At 46.9% G+C, this 18,319-nt stretch overlaps 2 protein-coding genes across 2 annotated transcripts in view; one reads left to right on the plus strand and one right to left on the minus strand.

The window, feature by feature from the left end:
• The window catches only part of LOC131205617 (uncharacterized), a 94,370-nt gene that overhangs the window by 2,545 nt on the left and 73,506 nt on the right, over positions 1-18,319 (plus strand). The gene's annotated exons all lie outside the window — the stretch shown is intronic.
• On the minus strand, positions 14,676-16,643 carry LOC131205618 (pupal cuticle protein 20-like). Its single transcript, XM_058197794.1, has 4 exons — positions 16,469-16,643; positions 15,948-16,396; positions 15,218-15,430; positions 14,676-15,137 (listed from the first exon to the last, which is right to left on the minus strand). The coding sequence occupies exons 1-4, from the start codon at positions 16,481-16,483 to the stop codon at positions 14,786-14,788; spliced, it is 1,029 nt and encodes a 342-aa protein (XP_058053777.1). The 5' UTR covers positions 16,484-16,643; the 3' UTR covers positions 14,676-14,785.

Raw genomic sequence — 18,319 nt, forward strand, 5'->3', positions numbered from 1 at the left:
AATTTGAAATTAAGGAAATTAAGGAAATAAGCGTTGACTTTGCACACAACATTCTTCTCGGTGCGATGCAAAACTCACACCTAGATGGCGCTGGAGTCGAAAGTCGACATTGGTCGACAACGGATTTTTGAACAACGACGATGGGCTACAGATCTGTTGCAAAGCGGCTGTTTTTTAGCGAATCCTTTTATTAATCCTGTTAGTACCACTGAATTAAACTGCTAAACCGCTTTACTAGCACTCACACAATGTAAGGCTAGTCCGTATCACCATTTAATTGAACTTTTTTATGTAAGGTTACCGCTTTTAACGTTCTGTTCCGAAAGTGGATTAAGTCTTAAATTTCGAACAGATCATCTATCACGCGGTGGCAATATGTCTGTGCTGTCTGCCATAAATCAGCATTATGAAATTGAAGTGTTTTACATTAAGCTTCCAATCTTTCGGAGATTATTAGGTCAACAGCTATTGTTGGGTCCACTTTCTGGTAGCTGAAGCCGTCACTTTGCATCACTGTATCTTAGTGGACGTGTTGGCCTGAATTGAAACCGATTGAGCCCAAATCCCGGTGGGCACACCTTAGATACTGTTTGGGCCCCGTGCTCGGTAGGCTTGCGTGACGGCGCCGCTGGAGGCTGCCCATTGGAGCCCACCGTTGGCGATATTTTAATATAACAAAGTGCTGCTGTCTTTCCTCATTTTTGGAGTAACAGCAACGCGCAACGTGCCGGTGACGTCCGCGCAATGATGACTCGCCGGAAGCAACAGCATTTCCGCGGTGGCGCTTCAGATGTGGGTCGTTCTTATCATTTTCGCTATCTCGCTTTTCACGCTTTTCCGTGTGGGGCGTTCTGGCGTTTGGTGATTCTTTGAGCGCTTCAAAGGCTTTTCACTACGAAAAACAAACTTTGACACAAGCGTCGGTCATTGGTTTGGCCTTGCGGAAGGGCACACGACGCGGAAGGTCTCGTGCGTGAACCGAGACCAAATACTTGAAAAGGGAAGCCCTGAAGTCACCCGCTTTCCCGCTTTCTTCGCCAGCCTGTCGCAGGAAACCCATTTTCATTTTCAGCACCAGGTTGGGGCATCAGTAGACCGGAAATAGACGCCGTGTGCTGATGTGTGTGCACTTCACTATTTGTCTTTGCTGATCCGAAGGCCAACGTAAGGGGAAAGCGAAAAAGCAAAGAGAACCTTAGTGCACATGATATAAAAGTGGCACGGACCTTGGTAACTTGTAGGGCGAAGGACGAGAAAAAAAACCGGTTCCCTGCATGGCGGGGGCGAGGCAAAAAAAAGGAACAGAATATTAGTGCTTGCATTATTGATGTCGATAGCGCTTTCGCGCGCGCTCGCGTAACGGCGGCGGATAGTGATTGCGTAGGAAGCGGCGCCATTGTTATTTGCGCGCCATCCTTCCGCTGTCGGTCGTCGGTCGTGAGCTTCGGAGCCTTTTTTGAGGAGTTTTTTTTTCGCATTCCAGAGGTGTTAGTGGGCCAGTAGTGGGCCTTCCAGTGGTTTTCGAAGGATCTCTTGAGAATTTACATTATTTATAGAACAATAAGCTGCAAAGCCGCGCCTGACGGAAGTGTCTGGCCGTCGACACGGGGGCATTTGGGCAGCTCGTGTGAAGGTGCTAGTGGTGCCTTAGTGCCGTTCGAGGAGGTTTCGGCAAATAAAAGGATACGTTTAAGGGGTGCCACCTAATACCCATTTGAGTCGAAGCTCTTGGCTGGGAAGTGAAAGGTCAGAGCTGTTGAGTGTGACTTTTATGACTATCTTGAGGGATGCGTAAGAGAGCCGTTGACGCTGAAGTGTGGTTCTGCTGGTGGTTGATGCAGTTTTCCCGTTGTCCTGCTCTGATATTCGAAGGTCGATATTTGTAAGCCATTTAAGTTTGAGTCTCTAGTTTAGTCAGGATTTTTTTCAATTGATTGGTTGATTAATTATTTCCAAGAGAAATCCAACTGAACCCGACCTAATAGGAAAGGTTGAAATTTTAATGAGGAACTGTCAGCAGCTTGAAGATGAAATTCACCAGCTTTCATTTACTAGTGTTCCCATCTTCATGCCGGGAACTTTTCGGACCACCGTCGTATAGCTTTTTTACAACAGCGAGGTGTAGTGTTTATTTTTAGATAGTTCGTTGTGCCTGCGTGTCTATCATAACAATTTATCGATATTTGCTTTGGGCGTTTGTAAATATTTAATCCACCTGAAGTATGTTAACAATTTTGTAGATGTTTGGCAACAGACAGCAACTTTTACTCACCGCTGCGGGGTTGCACCTGTCGCACGTGGTCAGTACGCGAAGCAGTTACGTTACAAGCCCGGTTTTGCCAGCGAACAGATAGTTGCCGACAACGGTTGCTGGAAAAGTTTCGCCCATTGCCATCCAGTGTCGCGTTGCAAGCGGGAGCGGGAATTGTTGTGACCGCAAACCGGAGTCAAGCGGTAGAACCACAACCGAATGAACCGGACCAGGCTTGGGCACAGAAAAACCATTTAATATTCAAAACCAAACAACCACTCCGGGGTCTCCACCCGGGTGCTAGGCCGTTTCGGCCGGCCGCCCAAAAGGATCGGTTCGACAGAAAAACATCAAATATTCGCCTGCATAATAATTTTATTTATTTTATTTACGCTCTCACCGCCTCTCCCTTCGCTTTGCTCTGGCGACGAGGCTGGCGTTTGAGGTTTGCCTTCTCGGGGATTCTGTTTTATCCTTCGATGCGTTTCACTGAAGTGCCCGGGGGGAAGCGTTTCAAAAAACCGGTGGGGTCGAAGGGTTTTGCACGTGGGATGAAATATGGAAATGTTCCATGTGTCACTTCCATGCACCTCATCAGCTTCTGGTTCGACGCAAAAAAGCGACGACGAAAGACCGCAGCATTGGCAGATGGAGGCAGTGTTCAAAAGAGGTTCCGGGTGTGGCCGGAAAATGGGATAGGCAGCATGTGCGTATTATCATGTGTGGTTTGTGGTTTTGCATCTTAACCATCTTAAAGAGAAAGCTTCGGTGACCATCAGTGAACAAAGTGTTAACTAGCGTCACGGGTTTCTGGGACAGCTTTTCCGAATACTCAAAACGATACTTCCGTGATGGACCCTCGGTTTCGGTTTCATCCTGAGGACGAAGGCGCCAGCACAGATTACCCCCGGGGTAGAAAAGTTAATCCCATTATTTTCCTTTCCATTTCGTTACTGGCGATTGGTTCGTCGATTTATAGGACCGACCGGAAAGCTGTCGAAAAATCATAATGCATAAAACAAATGTATGGTAAAGTTAGAAAATTATGTTCTGCACCAACCGAGGTGCCAGCTAATGAGCTACCAATCTTGCAGCTGCAGCCATCATTTTTCCCAAAACAAAACCATAAATGTCGCCCAGCTTGTTTTTTAATGGCCGTAGATTGAATGTAATTCGTGCCTCTAGAGCAGTGGCAACGGAAGAATTGCTACGTTTTAAAGTCCTCCAATCAAATTTGGCTTTTATGGGAACGTTTATGCGTCGTGCCAAAAGAGGGAGCAACCCAACAACCTTAGTTCTGCTCGGTGAGTTTTTCCCTCCCGTTTACACCTCAGGTCGAGCGTTTCCGAACGGCAACAGTTGCAGGATTTTGAATTTGATAAATAATGTGGTTATTGAGTAAAGAATGGGGTTTTGTGATTATTATTGGAATATTTTTATCATTAGGGAAAATTGAAACTAAACTCTACTGAAGTTTAACATAGTCGTTAGTATCCGAGCGGTTGGCTGTTTGCTTTGCTCGATCTTCCTGCAGCCATAGCAGAAAAATGTTCGATCAATTTTTGCATTATTTTTGAAAAGACTTTTTTTATACTACACTTAAAAATATTTTTTAAATTTAAACACTTCGTTTATCTTTCCAAGCTTTACCTGCATTCAGTTGTAAAAAGAAGTTCCTACTGACATCAGATTGGAATGTGGCCATTTCTGACAAATCCACGACTATTTATATTTCTCCATTCTTTTTTTGATTGAAAATTTATATTTCTCGCAAATTACAGTTCTTTGTCAAGATATACCTCTCTTCTCAATGTTCGATCGGTCATCTAACGGGTTTTGACTGTGGCTCGCCCATAGATCATTTTAATCGATTTCCATGCGAATGGCTTCAGTTTGAGCCTTGACAGTGTATCAACTTGATTGCAAAACTTTACGTTTAGTGCTTACTCTATCTTGACAGTACACACATATGTATATTTTAAATCTCGTTACGCATTCGCTTATTGATACGAAATTGACGTCCTTAATATGGCGTTCGACTGTTTAAAAGGAATGGGAAAATTAAGTTCAATGGATTCGGCTCGTGCCGTATCAACACTTTTGGTCGGTAGTGTAATGGCGGACTCAGTTTGGTGGCGGCGCTTGGTGCAACAGATATGTATTTAAACGCGCAAACGGAACTGCGTTCCGAACGACTCTGGTGGCGCCCGCGGTCACAGACGACGGTATGATCTGCAGTAAATAAACTTCAACGTCCCTTAAGCCGTAAGTCAGCCTCCGGTCGGGGCTCCGTCCGGCGTAGGTTCCATGGAATCTCGCACTCTCTCTCTCGGTCTCGGTCTGACCCTGATGGAAGGCACCAACCTACGGCGCGAAGTCAGCGGACGTGGCAACAATTTATTCGTCTCGCAAAAAAGGAACGGGAACGACGAGGACGCGAAATCACTCGCGGGACCTCGCGGTCGGCGGCATCCAGGCACCTTCCGGGTGGGTGTCTTGTCGTGTTTCGAAGTTATTTGCGGCAAACAGCTATGATCCACCCGTTGACAGTTTGGTGCAGCTTTTTGGGCGATGGAATTGCGTTCTAAAAAAAACGGGTTTGCAGTACCGCGGCGCAATCCTAGCGTATTCCGGACGCCGCGTGGTGACCGGTAAAACAGATGCGCCACTGTTCGAACCTCGAAAGTGAGCTTGAGCCCGACCACCGGCACTGCGACGGCTGGCCGCGTACGTGCGTGTCGAGGAGTTTACGCTCATGTTTTACGGGAATCGTTTCTAGTTTTCTTTTTTTTGGAAAGTGTAGACCTACGCAAACTAAAACTGTACATTTCCAACAATTAGATTTTCTAATGCAGGGCAGGATAGAGTCACCATTTGATACTATCGGATTGAAAGTGTCACAACGTAAAACGTGTTGATTTGACTGATGTTTAGAAAGAAATATTCAGCAAATGTTTAAACTTCATTTACGCTGCGGATAATTTAGAAGAAAATAATGTTAATTTAATTAATATCAAAGTCGAACGCCATTCTGGCTTAACAAAATTTATTTAGTTTTATTTGCAATTGAATACTGCTTACTCGAGGCTCCTCCGAGGATCCTATACCTCCAACTACTCTACAATCAATAAACGCTTATCGATTGTTCGATCACCCGTTGGAGATGCACAATTCTCCCCCTACCAAACTGGTTCGCTAGCATCAGTCGCAGAGTAACGGTTCCGGTTCCGGCTTCTAATGACAAATCGATAGGATTTGGTTGATCGGAGAAAATGGATATTTCCACGGAACGCGGTGCCAACGAAGCTCGATGATTGCGGTTGGCCGCAGGCAATTCCTGTCGACAACGATGGCTGACTTCGGGTTTTGCCCTTTCTGCACGGGGCCAACAGCCACATGCTTGGCAAAAAGTTCAAAAGAAATCAACTTCAGAACTTCTTCGCGCAAGAAAGGTGCAATGAGACAGGACCTTCGCTTTTGGCGACGAGGGTTCTTTCGCCATTTCATTAGACCTGTGACGATTGGTTCAACTTTGGTTGGCCCCTAATCAGCGAACTGTCGTCAATGGGATTAAGAGTCTGTTTTTTTATTGAAAATTAACATTTTTATGAGATTTTTTTCGTCATTGTGTGTCTTCGTGGTTACATTCACCGGAAGGACCACGATTCTATTCCGGGCATGGTTCTGTAGCCGCCGTCGGCGTGGAAAGAACATTCGCGGCAGGTTGTTAATTTTCCATTCCCAATTTGTCAAGCGTGGTTCGATATTTACTTAGGACCGCTATCGTCCTGTCGGTTAATTGTAAGTAGGAATTTGCAAATAAGTAACAAAAAATGGAGTAATGCATAAGCGGACGGGACAACCCGGATCGATTCGCGAACCATGAGATTAGCGACAATTCATCGTGCAAACAAACGATAAGAGAAAGGGAGCCGCCATGGGATAACTAGAAAAGGGGTTTGATTGAAATTATGCGAACTTTTTCCGTTGAGAATGATTGGAAAATTGGCGCAGTACACCACCGTTAAGCCGGATTTACCGACAGGAACCGGAAGGGTTAAGACGAAAAAAAGGGCAGACCGATCGAAGACTTGGATTTGGATCCAGACGGGCGTGACACATGTTGGCAAACATTTTTCAATCGTCAATTTAAAATTGAATTAATGGAAGCATGGAATGGTACTCGAACCGATTGTTAAACGGATTCGATTGGTTTGCGTTGAACGCTGGAGGCAGGTTGACGTAGATCTGGTGTTGATTGGTGTTCAACAGAGAGTATGATAAGAATTTGCTGTATAGTGAATTTCAGTTTTTTTGTGCCATACTCAAACACAATGAAAGCCTTCTGTGTTTATTAAACCTTTACATTCACAGAGTAGGCTGATTAAGATTACCGAGTACGTGGTGACTCAAAATGCCTGCAGCAACAATACTGCCTCATTTAGTGGAGCCCATTTAGTTCTTTTGGGGTAATTATTTTACGATGCTAAATGTGATTCCCAAGGGCAACGTTATGACGAATAAATGACACTTTGATTTTAGCGATACAACTTCGATAGATTAATTCGACTGACACGAAAACAAGTTGAAACTTGAAGCTTGAAGTTTTTGGTTTTAAGCATCTATCCCACGTTTTGCTCGATTTTAAAGCAACCAGAGTAGATTTAGTTTATGATTAGTAATAATAACGTGTTTTTGACGATGTTAAGGTTTTATGCGATAATATCGTTGTTCAGACCAGCGAATTGAGAACATTGCATGGGCAGTGTTGCACATTGGAGTTTCTGAAAAGAACCCACTTAATTCAATAGAATTAGCATGATTAGTTCTGGTCGGGTCAATCTGGTTAACAATAGTAGTTGAGGACTGTAGAACGGACTGCATGACAAAACCACGTCGTTTGGGAATACTGTCTGGGTGGAATGCGTTGCGGATACTAAACTTCATTACGCGTCAGTGGAATTTTGGTCGTTCGAAATATGAATGGCTAAAATGTTTCATGTTTCATTCATCAATCATTTACATATCTTCATACATTTTGAATGATTTATGATTGAGTAAAGAGAATTTTTATCACTTGTATTTTTGTTTTTGTTTTCTTGATCTTAAATACCTTTCGCTGGCTATTGATTAACGGATAGTTTTGATAGGAAAACAAAACTGTTAAAATTCAATATAAGCAATGGTACTACTCGGCACCATGTTGGGCACCATTGTTTGGGTGAGTTATATGATTCATTTCGTTTAATTGGCGTTTCCCGGTCGGCATACTAAATCGTTCGGCCAGATGTCGATAGCCGCGCAGCTCTCTGTCGAATGTCTCTTCCACGTCGATTCCCAGGTGGTCGAAGGCCCTTCTTGCAAGTACGTCCTTTAGCACGATGTTTTGTCACCGTGAAAGATTTCCTCACCGAAAGTGTGAAGCTCATTTCCGCCGAATCCCGGATTGTGTAGCGGCCAGAGAAGCTCGTTAGATGAAACTCGACTGTTTGGCAGCGAAAGAAATGCGCTCTAAGCGGTCGCAGCGTTGCTTCCGTGTCGCAATGGCCACCTATTTACGCTGCCCGGTCTGGGTGTCTGCAATGCTCATTGCATATTCATGTCGAGTGCTGTCGATGCATGCCCAGTGAGCCACCGATCTTGAAGGGCAACATTGCGCTGTCAGCGAATGTTTATGACGATCGGTTGGATGATGCTTGTTAGGTTTTCCCTCGTGCCGCCATTGCATCCTTAAACGATATTTTATCGCATAGTTTTTCCGTCGGTGGGCGCTGTGGGACGAAATGGATCACCCTAACATCCTGGCCGGTGGGTTCGCCGGAAACAAATGGTCGGTGGACGACGATGTGTAAACCTGGTAGCAGTACAGGCCATAGAGGTGTACAGCGGTGCATCGTCTGCATATTAATTCGCGAAACTTTACGGAAAGTGATCCAAACGGATTTTCACCCGGGAAAGTGCCGGTGCCGGCGATGATTTATCCCGGTTCGCTGTCGGTCCTTTTTCGGCTCGGAGCCGTATCGCGAATCATTAAGGCGTCCGTGCGAAATAAAACCCAGAAGGAAATGGTAGGGAATTAATCAGACGATAAATTTTTCAAATTTCACTCACGTCACAGCCACAGCACCGGGAAAGGTTTTCCGGAAAACCGACCTTTTGTGTTTGCTTTCTTGCTTTGCATAATTTGCTAAATAGAAACGAACCGGTGGCAGCAACGAGACGAGCGGGCAAGTGGTCAAGAGTGAAAAGAAACAATAAGATTTATATATTTTCGGTTTTCCCGTCGCCATTTGGCATTCAGCGCACTTTGGGCGAATATCCGTTTAGCGAGGCAATGTGCTGAGTGTTTCAATTAGCAAATTCTTACACAGGCAGTTCGTATCTTGATTGAAAAGAAATAAGTTTCATTCTTGCGACAGAAACGAGTATGCGGTTTTTGTTAGTTATGAAATGAAAGCCGATGTCTTATGATCATCATTGATGGGAAAATGAAGTTGATATTTACTTTCGTAATTTATCTCGTTTTTGCATAAAGCTTCCTCTTCAGAACATCTAATATTTAATGGTGGTGAATATCATTATATCATTTACAACATTTTGGGAATTAAGAAATGCAGCTTTATCCATCCATCTAACAGCCATGGAAGGTTCTACCGGGTATATGGTGGGACTTGAAAGGAATCGTTTATTATGAGTTGCTTCCTTATGGCCAAACACCAATTTCTGTACCATTCCATCGTGTTGTGTTCCATCAGGACAACGTAATGCCACACACGTCTGTAGTCACTCGCCAGAAACTCGTCGGGAGCTTGGTTGGGAAGTTTAAATGTGTCCATCGTATAGTCCGATTAGACATTACAAGCGATTGCCAACTTTTTCTCGCATCGTAAAACAACTCCTTGAGTGAAAAGAATAATTGGGATCTGGAAAAGTGAAAATCGATTACTAGAGTTTTTATTAATTCCCGAACCACTTTCACCAAGCACTTGCCTTTAAAATGGCGACAAATTATACCACAAAACGCTGCATATTTAACTCAGCTCGGACATGCCGAAACATCTTAAAAAATGTTTTAAATTTCACGCAAAAACTATGGTTTCTTCCCAGCTTCCTTTAAAAGCACCCAAACTGACGCTACCGTTAAAACAAAAGTAAAGTGAGTGCATCAATTTAATAAAAAAATCCCTTCAATGAGCATACAGCAGCGCTTTTTGCAATCTATCAACCGGAACCCGGCGAACTGTTTGAAACCAAATTTATGAGCCCTCAGAAAGGCGACTCAGAACCGGCGGACCATATTTTGTCCCGGCAGTCGTACATTTCGTTTCGTTTTTTTTTTCGTATTCCTTCGACGAAAATCTTTTCTGCGAAACCGTGCGAAGAAACAAAAGATAGAACCACCACATTAACGGAAAACGCAATCAGCGAGTGCCGCCGCCATACTCTCGAAGGAGCACACCGTCGTAAGCCGGTGTGACATCAGATTAGGTACCGGCGAAACCGGGAACGGGATCCTTCGTTCGGTCTGTTCGGTTCCTAGCGAGAGACGTTTGATGCTCTTTTTGGCTCCGCTTCATCGTCTTCCGTCAAGTCTAGCGCCACGTCTAGCGTATTGGAAAAGTTTTTTCTTACCCTGTCCACCCTGATCGTGAAGATCGTGCTTGTCTTTGGACGCGGTGAAAAATGGAAAACCCGTTCGGCAAACGACGGAAGGATACTCGACGGTGATAAGAAGCGCCGGCACAGAAACTTTTCTACTTTCCCAATATGAATAATGTACGCTTTTGTTAGGTGGAACAAACTAGGAAACAAAGAGGGAAACCCTCAACTACCTCTCTAATCTGCGCCGCCACGAGACCTGGCCACAAATCAAGAAAATTTGGTCAATTGAACTGGAAAGTTTGGGCAATTGATTTAGGTTTAGTTTTTCGGTGGCCCCGTTTTTCCGGCAGCCCTCAACAGACGACCCCGTCACGTCAAGGAATTCCTGCGGTTTCCGTGTGAAGCGTGCGTGCCAGTGTCCATCGGGAGTACATTTTCATTTTCCACCAAACAGCCACTTACGGGATAAAGTTGCTCGTTACCGGGACCGGGAACCGCTGGGAACAACTCCGTTCAACACAATAATCGTTAATGGAAAAGTAGGCTGCCTCGCCGTGGGTGGAGGTGAGCATAAGCGGGGCACCCGCCATAAATCATGCTGCCCAAGGAAGTGTTGGCGCTGGGATGGTACCACTACACCTGGCACCTTGTGGCCACCCCTTTAGCAGGACGGTCTGACGTCGCCGTGGGGTGGTCGTCACCGCCTGGTGCTGCCGGTGTCCATAATAAATCCATCAACGAAGCTTTGCTCTGATCATTACTCTCTTGACCTCGCGCGCCCCGGGGGTGGCCACTTGTACACGTACACGACGTTGAGTTATCGCGCCATACCAGCCCGTGACCGCCCCGAAGACAAGACCACCGGCATCCGGCATCGCGTGGGCCATGGTTTTTCTAATTTCCTTTCCATCCCAGCCCACGAGGGCTTTCCCCGAGAACGGGCGATCCAGCTATCCAGGAGTTTCGGACTTCGGAATCGAACTTTCCTTGTCCCGGCCCCGGAGTAGAAGAACTTGCGCCAAACCGAACCGATTCGGGACTGTCGGATGCGAAACACCGGTAATTGATATGGAAGTATCACGCAAATGTGATTACTACTTTGTTGCCCTGCGGCCACGGGTGTTCAGGTCTTCTCCAGGGTCGGGTTGTAAATTAAAGTACCTCCTGCAGCGGCAACTGCATACTGGACACTGCGGGTGGACACAGACTGCACCGCAGGTCCAATCGAACCATTTTAGGTCTGGCTTGGCTTGGTTGACTCCGGTGAGTAACCTGATTGCCCCGGGACCGGGGAGATCGGGTCAGCTTGATAGGATTGCGGAACGATCGTGACGGCGTAAGTGTAGTTTCGTGAAGAATTCGGCGATTGACAAACACGTTTGTTTACTTGGCGAATCCGTTGCGGAATTTCCAGATAAGCGGCGACGTGTTGGCATACTTTCTGTTCGTTCGTTTGATATTTGTGACTCAAATGTGACCACAATTTAGTAGCACGTTCCTTCGACCACTTTGTCGTGGGTTGAAACCGGAATGAGAAAAGTGCATAGTGAGAGGATCTTAACACTAATAGTAGTTGTACTAAATCCACAAACGCTTAAACATGCTGTGGTTCCACTTGGAAAAACCATTGTTTTTCGTTGTAACTTTACGACAATAGCGATTCTGCCAAGTATGGAAGTTAGTATGGAACATCACGTGAGTATGTAAAAGTCCCGTTGAGCTACATATTGCAATCTGATTTAAGCACGAAAATAATCCTGTCTTTGTCTTTTGACATAAAAGATCGTCTATTAAAACCTTGAACTAAAGATAGTATTTCAAAATTCAAATGTAGCAACTATTTCATTTACTATTTATTAATTTTGTTTTGTTTTTTTTTTCTTTATTTGTGAAGCCAATGGGCAAGAATTTTTAGTCTCACGTTTAACAGGAGATTTTGAATAGTCTTATCTAACTTATATCTACGCAAGTACAACACATCGAATGACACTCTAACACTGTGCTAACAAAATTTTTGTAGTCATTACTATTATTATTATTATTCCTGATTATTCATCCTGAGTAGACACGTCTTTGGCGTCTCCTGTTGATAGGCAAAACCACCTGGCGGTTGTCACTTATTAAGAATCACTTATCAGGGCAGAGAGCCAAACAAGAAGATACGTCTTTATATTTACTCCTCTGGCTGTGATTAGTATTAAAAAAGATCTTTTCTAAAAAAAAGTTCTTTCAAATAATCCTCCCATTATTTATGAAACATTTAGATATTCTTCCGAACTAGATTTTGTTCTACTTGATCCGGGGCATCAATTTCAACTACAACTATCAACTATAGGTTGAAAGAACACAAGAAGTGAACTTCCAAGACCTGACACTCCCTCATCATCAGCCCGACCTGTTTACCCAACCTTTGTCACATCCGTTACGCGGACGGAGGTGCCTGGCTTCCGACACCCGGCCACATTAGCGTCATGCGTCGTGGTCGGAGTGCAACAAAGTTGCCCCAGACCAGTTGTAAATTGTGCGCGGAAGATGACTTCCAGTCCGCATTTCCGTACGAACGGCTAGCGTTGGGTTCTTCAACAAAACGCTTGGCAGTTAGCGACATTTGTGAAGTTTTTTGTCACCCATTTATGATGGACGATAAATGGCTCGGCTCTCCGTCGGCTCTAATGAATTATAGCCACACAGATTAAAGACATTCTAAACGGTCCCAAAGCGGATACCAATCTCATCGCGATAGCACGTATAGCCACTTGCGACTCGATTGCGTACTTAACGTCCGTCGCGATCGGTGGAACTTTTTCGCCAACCCAAACCGGCACGCTTTTCAATCGCTTCGTTTGTGGCACCTTGCGTTTGATGTATTCGAGTGCAACTGCATTTTATCACCATCAGTGCACCCCGCCACGACGGTATCGCACACGATCGATCGGCGGAGACTCATTGCAAGAAGTAATGACAAGCACGGTGGTGCCATCATCGAAGCCGATACTTGAAACGCACTGCTCGGAACGCACGTGCCCTTCAAGGCGGGGGCCTCAAGAAGTCCAGCGGATACACCGACCCACCCCCGGGGGGGCGCTGATCGTAAATATTTTTCACAACATAAATTATGATAATTATGGACCGTGGTTTGATTTATCGTTCGGTACGGCGTCCCCAGCGCGCTGTTTCTCGTCTCCAGCTCGAACTCGGCCACCGGTTGCGATGCGTTGCGTTTTTCGGGAAGTGCATAAAGATGCACTTCGACAGAGTACTACTGTGGCCAACAACTAACGGGAATTCTAAATTCTTTATTCTTATAATTCTTCAAAGGAATCCCTATATAATATATCTATGTCCTCATTCTATTTTTTTGTATACAAATATTTTCTATGGAATTCGAGCACATTCTTCGGTTTGGCTCCCATTTCCACTATTTACTCTAAAACGGTGTCTACGGAGCGGTTTCTTGAGTTTCTGAATAGCCAGAAGTCACCTGGTGTTAAAACAGGTGAATATGGTAGTTGCGGTACGATCTGGGTTGGGTTTGCATCGAAATGACCAATGTGATGTAAAGACTTCTTCACGATTCAAGAACCAAGACTCAAGATTCAAGAATTCCCGGTCCATTCTTTTAAGATTTAAAGAGAAAGAACCAAAAATTGTCTTTCAACAATTTTGGAAAATTAACAGGGCCATTCCAACAAAACCAGCAAGATCTCGGACTGTCAATCGATTATTTTGGAATATCATTTTTAAAAATTTTATTGAAATGTAGCTCATCAGTTGATTAATGGTCGCCCTGGCCGTGTCTCGTTTGCAAAGCTTTCCCGACCTGTTTGAAGAATTTCTACCACTTGTAAACCCTTGTTTTCGATGGACCTTGCTTACCGAACACAAAATGAGCAGTTGCAGACCATAACGAAGAATTCCCCTTAAATTGTTTACAAAAAGACCCGTATCGCAAACACCAATCAACAAACCCGGTTGATTGGTTTCTCGTATAATAGAGACTTTGAGCTGTAATAGCCTAACATTCGTCTCTTTTTACATACTAATGCAACCTTAATTTTAGAATTTTAATACAATTAAAATTTTAAATTTAGTGCCATTAGTCTATCGGGGTCCCTGGGCGATTTAAACCCCTGGTGACAGTCTTGCCAACCTAGAAGTGAAAAATTTCGTCCCCATCGAAATCCCAAACAAGATAAAAAATCAAATTCCCGCTACGTTTTGGCCACAGTGTTAGAACGTGAACTACAGACAAAGATCGAGCGAGTCGTCGGCGATGGCGTTGTCGTTGTAGGTCATAACGCACCAGCCGCCGGGCTGGCTGCTGCGGCCATTCTTTTCCTCTATATTTGCATAATGCACCCGATGCCGAATAGTGGCGCCCAGGCCCCACAGGCGCCAAGAGGTCAGGCCCGATAGCCCCATAAGCCCCATTACTACGGAGGGTGCCTAGCTATTAGCTTGGGCTCTTTCCGAAACCCAGCCTTGGGCCGACGGTTGGGGACGGATTTTGCAACGAGATTTGTTGCAAATCGCATGTCCCACTTTCCTCGGGCGCCCTCTAGCGGCGATTGTGTTCTTTTGGCCCCACAAAAAACAATGACGAATGTCACGGGCACGTACTTGACTTTTCGTGACTGCTGACGATCCGTTTTGGGGTGTGCTCCACGGAAGGGAAGGTGACTTTCCCATGCCGGATGGTTGACTTAAACTAGGGCTAGGGTCCGTTGACCAAGGTCGGCGAAATGGAGGGCTTTCGGAAGTCGAGTCTCGAGAGCGAGAGAGAGAAGGACAAGGTGCGAAGGTGATTGAAAGGTTTCCGGGCGCACCCTCATTTATTGGCGTGTGTCATTCTCCGCCCGGCTCCCGGACAATAAATACTGAAATCGATGAAAGTAATGGTGTTGGCTGGCGTTGGCTGAAGTTGGCGTTGCTCTAGTAGGTGTACCCGGTGCTGGGGTTGAAGCCCGGTTGCCGTCTGGCAGGTGGCAGGTACTGGTTAGCGGGAGCCGACGGGTAACCCTGGATGGCGTTCGGGGAACTGGCCGAGTGGAACTGAGGCGCCGGTTGCTGGAACTGGGGCTGCTGCTGGGGTTGCTGATATTGCGGCCGTGGCTGCTGCTGGGGTTGCTGGGGCTGCTGGTACTGTGGCTGGGCAGGCTGTTGCTGAGGGTAGTACGAACCCTGCTGCGAGTACGAACCCTGCCCAGGAGCTCCGTCCTGGTACGCTGGGTTCTTCGGCCTAGCGGCAGCTTCGGCGTGTAGACGGGCGTGAAGATCGTACGCTCTGTCGTATCGGCGGTAGGAAGAGAACAGAGTGGCGTAAGTCCGAGCGACACTCGGCGTGGTGCTTGTGGGGACACTTACTCCTGGAGCGCCGGTGGTAGAGGCGGTGGCGTCGGGAGATGGTCACCGACGGGCTGGAAACCGTTCGCGTCGGCTTTGTACTGCACACTGTACTGCTGGCCGTCGGGTGCGGTGTAGGAGTAGCCACCGGAAACTACCTGTTCCGACTTCTCGGGACCCAACTGGCGCAGGAATCCTTCCTCTTGGTGCTGGATTCCATTTCCCGTGGCGTAACTATAAGGGAAGGGAAGCAGAGGGCTAGCGGTTAGAGTAATCCTACACTGGACACTGGACACTGGACAACGCATTCCTCCCAGTATTCTCAGGACCATCTAGTACGGGACGTCCGATCACCTTTTTAGTACACCACGAACACTTAGATCGCAGGGTCGGCGGGACACTAAGAACCTCGCTCGTAAAAATACACCGTTACAGAAATCAACAGAGCAAACAGCTTCTCTATGTACGCCACTTGACACTGACACCAGATCCAGTATCCAGCTTGTTTTGGGCACAACCCTCCACTACTTCGACCAGTTCGACCGCAAACCACCTCGTGTTGAACTCTTGAACTCCGATTACAGCACCGGCGGCGACGGCAGCTGCATTCCTCACCACCCCGTAGTGAGCTCATCGCGGGTCATTTAATTAATCACCACCAGCAACGTGCTCGACGTGCGCGCGATACTATCTTCACCTGCCGCAACTTCAATTACTTCCACCGTGTGGTCAGAGCGCAGCTAGTACTTACTCGAACCGATAGCTGCCATCGCCGTTGTTAACGTTTTCGTAGCGCAGGATCGGGATCGGGGTCGTTTGCGGGTAGTTGCCCGGTGCGCCCTGGTAGCTGGGCTGTAGGGCATTGCTGGCCCCGCTGAAGGCCGGACCGGATGCGGGCTGCGGGTTGTACCCGCCACCACCTCCAGAGAATCCTGGCTGCTGTCCGAACTGTTGTTGTCCGCCACGTTGTCCGAGCGGCGCCACGGACGGATAGCCCCCAGCGGCGTTACCACCCGCCGATGGAGGCAGATACTGGTTGGCCGGAGCCTGCTGGCCGAACTGCTGGGGAGCCCGCAGGACATTGGCATCACCACCGCCGCCCTGATAGGAGGCCGCCGGTGCCGGGGCTCCGTACAGGTTGTCTAGCCGGGCGCCAGTCGTCAGCCCGCTCAGAAGGGCCAGACATGCCAGCAGCAACAACTGATCCAGATATGAGGAGCCTCGGGTTAGTGAAGCGTTCTTGGAGCGGGACTCCCGGGATGTCAACATTACCGTTTGATGGGCCATTCCAAAAAGCTGGGACGAACTGGGTTGTTGGGATCGATGGGATCGTAATTCGCCCCAAAATTGCCAAATGTTCGGTTGACCTGCACCTGCTCGCCGGATGTCGTGACTGAGAGTGGAGGCTGCGAAGACGTACGCGCCGGCTCAAGCTTCGCTTCGAGCGGTCAAAGTGAACTGATGCCGTAGAAGATGAGTTGCCGGTTTTATATAACCAAGCCTGAGTGCGGATTCTAACACCCGGCTGATGATGATGACGATGATGATGATCGCGGTCCGCGTTCAAGCTCCGGGTGGTGGCGGGCGCAGGCTGTGAGTACCGCTGGATCGTTGCGGCCGATGACGAGCGGTGACGACTCCCCCATCGCGTGCGTCTTCGTGGATCGCGCGAAGGTGAAGAGCCCGGCCCCGATCGTGTTCCGATCCTGACCTCCCGCGCGGCGCCCCCAACAATGGGCCGCAGGTTGGATTCTCAAGACATCATCATTATCGATTGTGTTGACTGCGGATCGGTCGGCGGCAGCAGCTAGTGTTCGTTCCGGTTGAACGTCACCGAGATGGTAATCGAGCTGGAGCGGCCGGGGCCTGCTACGAATTCGGTTCGATAGATCGGCCACTACCGGCGGACCCCCCGGCGGCAGTACGTGCGATTAAACTGCTTTTGCGTACGCGGCAAGTCACATTCACTTTTACCCAGCCGACATACGACGGGGCCTCGGTTTCGGGCCTTCCAGCTGACTTTTTGGCCAACGATTTCGTTTCGCTCGCGCTCGTTGGCCCCGCCGTTTTTGGGCGCCCCTGGCGGAATTAGGTTTTTGTTTTCTGCCAACGGTCAACTACGGGCTATGGTCACCTGTGCCTTTCGGGGCGCGGTCTGCGGGCGCAGATGAGATGAGTTTTGGGTGATCCGCCGGTGGCTAAATGATGCTCTTTAGAGGTTATTGATTCCATTAGTAGATGCGTGAAGGCTACCGATTTGCAGAAAACAACTCCTAAATTACTGCGGGCAGCATTGGTGGTGGTCACACCGAGGAGACACCGATCAATAAGCAGAAGCTAGTTGGGAGGTGTTCAAATAATTGATACAGTGGCGGTTAGTGGATGGACCACAGCAACTAGTTGACCGCCTAATGGATTTACGTTGCCATGAAGCCATGGATTAGTTGAACGAGAAGTCTGGACACAGACATTAGAAGTAAAAGACACTACGCTTCGTTAGGATTCGGTGGTCCTCCGGCAATGTGATGGAGAGCAGACTCTATACCAAACTGCATTGGGCAAAGTGAACAGTTCGTTTTTAATCGGCTTCCCGGAACCAACCTGGACCAGAGTTCCAATGCAGTGAAACTCTGTAAGCAAATAATTGCAATTTTCCAAACTAGAGTCAGTTGATCTCGTACTACTGTGGCCAAACAATTGTAGAGATAGCTTTATGCGTGATGACATAGATTCAGAAGAAAGAAGTTTTCGAGTTATAAGCGAATTCCCGATAGTTTTTGCTACAGTACCATATTTTCAATCGCCCAATTTTTGCATGCTTTGCTTTCCTTCATCAGCCAGCGAAGGCGATGAAAAACAAAAATACATTTGTTATTCGTCAAATTAGGTATACAAATAGTATACATCTGAGTATTGAATAAGTCGTAACAAAAGGCAATAGAATTGAACCTAATTACATAACCGCCTTTTTTCAACTATGCTCCACTTACTCCACTTAGTGACACCACGTGTACAGAGTATTGTTGTTGAAATAAGCCAAAAAAGTTAAAAAATGAAAAGAAAAAGGAGCTTCCTCTAGTTCAAACCATTGATTATTTTATTTTATCCAACTAATGAAGCCCC

This window comes from Anopheles bellator, chromosome 1 (genome assembly GCF_943735745.2).
Source record: "Anopheles bellator chromosome 1, idAnoBellAS_SP24_06.2, whole genome shotgun sequence".
NCBI lineage: Eukaryota > Metazoa > Arthropoda > Insecta > Diptera > Culicidae > Anopheles > Anopheles bellator.

Excerpts from the sequence above, each read along its gene's own strand:
- LOC131205618 (XM_058197794.1), bottom strand. Across the intron at positions 15,431-15,947 it reads GATGGCAGCTATCGGTTCGA|TTACGCCACGGGAAATGGAA; the intron begins GTAAGTACTAGC and ends CTTCCCTTATAG. Across the intron at positions 15,138-15,217 it reads CTACCACCGGCGCTCCAGGA|AGCGTACGATCTTCACGCCC; the intron begins GTAAGTGTCCCC and ends CCGATACGACAG.